At 38.5% G+C, this 7,415-nt stretch overlaps 1 protein-coding gene across 4 annotated transcripts in view; it reads right to left on the bottom strand.

Annotated features, from left to right (window-relative positions):
* Nucleotides 1–559: 559 nt before the first annotated feature.
* Nucleotides 560–7,415, bottom strand: part of LOC142251247 (ligand of Numb protein X 2-like) — an 89,942-nt gene continuing 83,086 nt past the window's right edge. For all 4 annotated transcript variants that reach the window (XM_075323873.1, XM_075323872.1, XM_075323875.1 and 1 more), the window contains exon 10: nt 560–3,034. In XM_075323873.1, coding sequence (XP_075179988.1) covers nt 2,899–3,034 — 136 coding nt within the window. In that variant the 3' untranslated portion in view covers nt 560–2,898. The remainder of the gene's footprint in view (nt 3,035–7,415) is intronic.

Below are 7,415 nucleotides of genomic sequence, written 5' to 3'. Positions count from 1 at the left end.
TGTGAGTTGAGGAAACTGGCAAGTGTAAATTCGGCCTTAGGCAACATTCCCACAATAAGGACTGCTTTATTTCAGTAATTTACAATCTGAGGGTAACAATCAGTGGGGTAATTTTTTTTTCCTCACCACTTAAAGCAAAAACAGTTTCAAATTTTATTTCATAGATCAATAGTACACATGAAAGTAAGCAACTTTGCAATATCTTAGAGAAATCTGCTTATTTTTCTGCCAGAATTGATCAGTCATTATCAAAATTCTGAGGTAAAATCTGTATTCAGTGAAGACTTCCCCATTACTGAGATAGATGGCAGTTGGTGCTGATGAGATTCTATGAGGACAGGATGAGGGAGGAGCTAGAGGCAGTGCTCTGCCTTCTCACTATCTACCTAAGAGATAGAAACTCATCAGCACCAACTACTATCGCTTAGGTAGATAGTGAGAAGGCAGAGCACTGTCTCTAGCTCCTCCCTCATCCTGTCCTCATAGAATCTCATCAGCACCAACTGCCATCTCCTATCTCAGTAATGGGAAAGTCTTCACTGAATACAGACTTTACTTCAGAATTGAGAATTTTGATAATGACTGATCAATTCTGGCAGAGAAAGAAGCAGATTTCTCTGATACGATATATTACAAAGTTGCTTATTTTCTTGTGTACTATTGATTTAGGAATTATTAAAATCACAGTTACGCTTTAATTTGAATGAAAAGATTTGTATCTTATACAGAACTGTCTGGAGTCTCTAAACGAGGCACGGACCCCAACTGGTTGATGGGATGGAGTTACATCTTTCAGAAAAATTCATGGACTGATACTGCAGGCCTAAGTATAATAATCATTTACACCAATCACCATCACACATGGGCTTGATATACAATCATTTCATGTTTACAACAAACAGTTTGCCATGGCAGGTTGTTGCTACATTGTGCAAGATGGATCATGGCTTAATAGGGCTAATTTGCCATCAGAGCAGACAGCATTTCTGACCAATTTTAAGAGCGGAGGTGATATTAGGTAGGTAAAGTGGCACTAACAGCAGCAGGGCCCTGATTGATCATTCTATATGTTACATACTGTAGGGAGCTTTCATCTAATATTACTGCATCCAGAGTGTTAGAGAACCTGTCAGCAGCTCCAAAGTGACCAGATTTTGCTGTGACTTTATTCTCACTGCCCCCTTTTAAAAAAATGCAGTTTTTATTTGATATATACAAGGGGTGGCTCATAGGCTAATGCAGAACCGCCCAAAGCCATGTCCCCTTGGTAAAGGCCAGAAATATTGTAACTAAATAAAATAGCCCATATTTTATGGCAAATATAAAGGGAACCTGTCATCAGGATTTCCCCATATAAAGTACATCCACCCCCTTTATGTCCTTTTACACAGCATTCTAGAATACTGTATATATGTTCCCAAGTGGATCTGCATGAGATAAGAGTATTATACTCACTTATGGGCTGGTCCAGTCATATGGGCATCACTGGTCTTGATCTGCAGCCTCCTCTTCTTAGTTTGCATGGATAATGATCTACACAGTATCCTAAATCACACTCCTGTGCACGCACACTACTGAGGGCAGAGCTAAGTATTGTAGTGTGCATGCGCTGGCACTCTTCGGCCTGTTTCTGTGCATTAATGTATCTCGCTCTGCCCTCAGCAGGGCACAGAGAAATGCAAGTGTGCAGGAGGAGGATTGAAATACTGTGGATGACTTAAGGTACCAAATAAAGAATGGTGATGCCCAATGAACTGGACCACCCCATAGGGGGAGTATAATAAGGTTTTTTTATGTTATGCAAATTGGCTTGGAGAATTATAATCACATACATACACATACATATATAATATATATATATACATACACATATATATATATATATATATATATATATATATATATATATATATACATATACATATACATATACATATACATATATATACATATACATATATATATATATATATATATACACACACACATATACATATATACACACACACACATATACATATATACACACACACACACACACACACACACACACAGCATTCTAGAGTGCTGTATATAAAAAGCATATAGGTAAAGACTGTAGTTTATATGGGGAAAACCTGTTGACTAGTGATGGGCGATTAATAACTATTCATGTTCGGATAATGCCTACCAAATAGTGAGTACTATTCCATTATTTGTGACTTGCATTAGGTTTGTTATTCATGACGAATACCACAATAGTACTTTGGAATTGGTTACGAATAATCTGAACATGAATAGTTACTATTTGCCCATCGCTACTGGTGACAGGTTTCCTTTAAGTAAATTGAATAGCAGAGGAGCAGCGGGAATAAAATGAGAGCAATAACTGTCCACTCTGGACCCGGTCACAGGTCCTCAATCCCTGGCTGTATCTCCAGCTTCTCACACTAATGATGTAAGGCGCTGCTGTGGATGCAATGTCCACCAGGTCACGGTGGGGCAGATCTTTTTATTAAATAATGTGCCCACTTGTGATATTCTCTTTAATTGAAAGGCAATAATTTAAAACCACAATTTTAACAGTAAACGTCGATATATAAGATAAGGATAGAAAGGCAAGCACGGCTGAGAGTGATCAGTGTTAGTGGAAGTGCAAAATCTGCTTCAGTTGTAATCTCAAAATATTACTGTGTCATTGCTGCAAATTGGATCAATGTAATGTTACTGCACAGATCACCTCTGCTCCACCAGAATTATGGACATTGTCAGTTTATGGTACAAATATCTACATTTTAAATCTGGAGGAAAAGTAAAGTGATAAGAACTTCAAGAGAAAATTAGAAGATAAAAAGAGTCCAGATGAAAGTTGTGCAAAAGGCTCCAAGATTTTACAGACAAGAAGTATACACTCCACGATTACACCAGACTCCCAGGCCAGGAGACGACGGTCAGCGTGACCCTGTTCTTCTGCTCTTTCAACATTGGAATCAGCTCTGCATTGCTCATGCCAATGGCAGACACACCATTTACTTCAACTATCTCGTCTCCGCACCTAGAGAGAAAAAGCAGAGAGAAGGATTACAGAAAGAAAGGATAAAATACAGTGGATAATGAGCTCATGCCCCACCAAGAACAACGTCTGCATACAGTATGCTATGTGTTGTGTTTCCTCCAGACACTCCCAAAAATATACTGGACTTTAGATTGCGAGTCCCAATGTGGACAGTGATTAGTTTTGACTTATTTATTACTGTAGTTTAAAAAGGGAACCTGTCACCAGATTTGGTACTATAACCTGCGGCCACCACCACTGAGCCCCTTATATACAGCGTTCCGGAATACTGTATATAAGAGCCCAGGTCACTGTGCACAATGTAAAAGTCAATTTTACTCACCTACGGAGCAGTCCGGTCCGATGGGTGTCACTGATCTTCGGTCTAGCGCCTCCTCTCTGCTGTGATTGCCATCCTCCTTACACTCAGCCCAGTATGGATGATGTGTCCTATGTCTCCCACACAAGCCAGGCGCATTTTGATTTACCCTGCTGAGGACAGATCTAGGTATTGTAGTGTGCATACGCAGGTGTTTTTCACCTTTCCTCACGCCTGCGCATTACAATACTTTGATTTGCCCTGAGCAGGGGAGATTAAAGTGCGCCTGCGCAGGACCTCAATGTCGGCTTGTGTGGATGACGTAGGACACATCATCCATACTGGGCTGGGTTGAAGGAGGACGGCAAAAGCAGCAGAGAGGGGGCGCCAGACCGGAGAGCAACGACACCCCTGCGACAGAACCACCTCCTAGGCGCATAAAATAGTGATTTTTACATTATACAGAGCGGCCTGGGCTCTTATACAGTATACATTATTCTAGAATGCTGTATATAAGTGCTCACTGGTGGTGACCGCAGGTTACAATCGACAATTCGGGTGACAGATTGCCTGTAATGTACTTTAGTTATATGAAACCCATATTTAAAGATATAGCTTGTAGCTAATGACTATATGGGCCATTAAAATGTACTATTGATGCATTGTATCTGCTGCATATAATTAGTCTATGTATCTTATACACTATAACAGTTTTTTACATACTAACTGTCCATGTGTATTAAGATTGCTGAAAAAATGGAAGGACGCCAATTTAATTACTTTTATTTTTCATTAGAGCCATATGTAAGGTAATTTATTTTAAACAACTTAACTTAAAAAAAAAAGATATTTTATTATTGCCATCATTCACGTGCTTAGGCATGTTTGTTCTTATTTTACTTCCACCACTAAAATAAAATACCGTAAGTTTTGTTTTTTTAAATTGTACGGGTTGTCTCCATTTTTCACTTGATGGAACTGTGTGATGACTTATTTATTGTGGGGGGAGGCAACATATTTATTGATACCATGTTGGAATACATATGACATTTTGATTCGGCGATTTGAACTTATGATTTGAATTTTGTTCACTTTTTTTTTACCACTGGTTTTAACAGTCTCCTTAGGGGACTTGAAGTTTATGTTTTATATACAGCAATGCTACGGCATTGCTGTATATAAAAGTAATTACAGTCTCCTTTGCAGCCTGGCCACAGGCAGGTTTCAAAGGAGCGCTACTATGGCAAGCATGGAGGTCTTCAGCAGACCCCCTGCTGTCATATCAACCCTTCGGCAACCCATGATCACGTCACAGGCACGCCAATTGTTGCTTAAAATGGCACACCCCATGCTAGCACATGTTAAATCCTGCTGTCATAGTTTGCTAGCAGGATTTAACAGGTTAATCGCAGGTGGAGTTAACAGCAGGTCCTGGCTGTTTAATACACAGACCTCACCAGCCGAGTATGGAGTAGGCTCATCCCGTGAGCCTGCTCCATACACCCACTTTCTACATACACCATACATGTATGGCAGATGTCATAAAGGAGTTAAAAGCAGATGAGTTGTCATGACAGCCAATGGTTTGCTGAAGGCCCCCCATAGCTGTCATCTTAGTCCTCCTGTGAATGTTATTCTCTATATACTCCAGTGCAATAATATTGCAGTATATAAAATAATCAAACAATTGCAGATTTAAATTTACTAATAAATAAAAGAAAAAAAAAAACCTAAAAATCGCCCACATTTTTCCTTTAAAAAAAAAAAAAAAAAAGAAATTGTGTCTGTAAAAGTTTGATTCATCACAATATAAAATGAAATATCCTGTGCAGTATATGCTTCAAGAAAAGACGCAGTTCAGCGATTTTTTTTTCCGTTATCACATCTCTGTAAAAAATGCAAGAAGAGCAATCAAAATGTTGTATGCACCACAAATTGTTGTAAAAAGAAAAATACGTTTCCCATGCAAAAAAAAAAAAAAAAACCAAAACCCCAAAACACCTTCAGGAAGCTCCATTGATGAAAGAAAGAAATTATACAGATGTCTTTCACCACTTAAAATATACACATTAAAAAAAAACAAAGTCTGGTATTCCACTGCAGTTATACTGACCTGCTGGAGAATCACACTGACAGGTCATTTTTATGGCACCAAAAAAAAAAAAAAAAAAAAAAGAGAACCATAAAAGCAAAAAAATTATGTGTGGTGGAAATGATCAAAAAAAGAGGAATTCCACCAAACATTTTTTCCTATTTTTCAGTATAGCATTTGATGAAAATAGGAGTCATTCAAATATATCCTCCCAAAAAAAACCTCATATGACCAGGTCAACTAAAAAAGAAAAGATTTGGCTCTTGGAAAAAGAGGAAAGAGAAAAACCAACAAACAAAACAAAAAAAAAAACAAAACAATAATTTGGCCATGGCAAAATGGGATTAAAATACCACAAGAATAAATTCCCATTTTATAGTATTTTTTAAAAATGTTGGTAGATGTTCAGCTCACTACTGATACACAGAAATGAAGTTATAGTGTTCTCATCTAAATCACAAATACAGCGACTCAGACTTCTACCTGCAAGTTCTGGCCCGACTATGGGTTTCTACGGCTTTCAGGACCAGAACAGCAGCACGAGGTTCTAAAGGCCCCTTTACACACTGCAACATCACAAACGACATTGCTGTAATGTCACCGGTTTTGTGACGTAATAGCAACCTCCCCAGCGACATTGCAGTGTGTGAAACACATCAGCGACCTGGCCCCCGCATTCTTTGGTCCTATGTTTCCCGCTGTGCAGCATGATCGCTAGAAAGTGTCAGTGTGTAAAGGGGCCTTTACAGCGACTTCGTTAGCGACTTCCCTTTCAAAAAGCTGCTTTACAACGTCCCCAGTGACTAGCGAGGTCGTTCTGCAGGTCCGGATCGCTGTTGCGTCGTTGGCCAGGTCTGCCTGTTTGACAGCTCACCAGCGACTCAGAGACTTTGTAGCGATCCCGGCCAGGTTGGGATCGCTGGTGGGATCGCTAGAAAGTCTCAGTGTGTAAAGGGGCCTTAAGGCTGGGAGCCTTCAGATTGGGCTACACCTTGTCATGGTGGGATAGCTTCTAGACTTTTTGATCAAAAATCGTGTTATAAGTGCCCTATCTGATTTATATGAATTATTGCAGGGTATATGCTCATTTTATTTCTATCTTAGGCTTGTTTGTTAAATGGCCACAGTGTGAATATGCTCTTATTCGTCTCCGGCTCATTTCTTTGGTTCTGATGTATGCCTAAGAGAGTGTTAGGTCAGGTCAGGAATTGGAGCTGTGACATGGACCAGACAATACGGTTGTATGACTAAGTCCTTGAGAAAGCTAGAGCGAAACACGTGTCGGAGTGAGGAGCCACGGACAGGAATTACCACCTTAATACTAGGTAAATGTAATACTTGTTGCAATGTTTATGTTCTAGCGTTTGCTTCATTTGGATGTACGATCTGCCCCATGCACTGTGATCACAGTACATGGTATCAGACATTTATGTGGGTAAAGGACTATTTATTGTCTTGACTTATTCCTCAGCGATTATATCCTGATATTTAGTACTATTTATTACTATTTGTTTGGTGCAATACTGTTTAATATAGGTTTTTTAAATTATTTATATTATTTATTAACCCAAATACCTCATTATTTTGTACTTTTTTGTCATTTATGGATATAACTCATTGGGATAAGGCAATATTATAATGAAATTGACTATTTATGAAGATTATGAGTTATTCTAGCATATATTTATTAATTCCAGGTGGTGACAGTAGTATCCCACGTAGAATTTTGTTGTTTGGGATTTTTTAACTATTTCTGTCAGTGACTCTGTATATTATAGCTACCATTTAGCACCTTATGCTGTTTTATTTATCAATTTTAATATGAATCAATAAAAGAATTGTTTTAATTTTCAAACGCTGTCACTTCATTTATTAGCTATTTACATATGGCTAATGTTTGTAAAGTTCCATAACAGTGTTGAGATGCAGATACCAGTGATGGGATTTTCTTCTATCAGAAATGTATTACT

This window comes from Anomaloglossus baeobatrachus, chromosome 9 (assembly GCF_048569485.1).
Source record: "Anomaloglossus baeobatrachus isolate aAnoBae1 chromosome 9, aAnoBae1.hap1, whole genome shotgun sequence".
In the NCBI taxonomy this organism is placed as follows: Eukaryota; Metazoa; Chordata; class Amphibia; order Anura; family Aromobatidae; genus Anomaloglossus; species Anomaloglossus baeobatrachus.
Note: the sequence above shows the minus strand (reverse complement) of the source record. Positions and strands in the feature narration are given on the sequence as shown.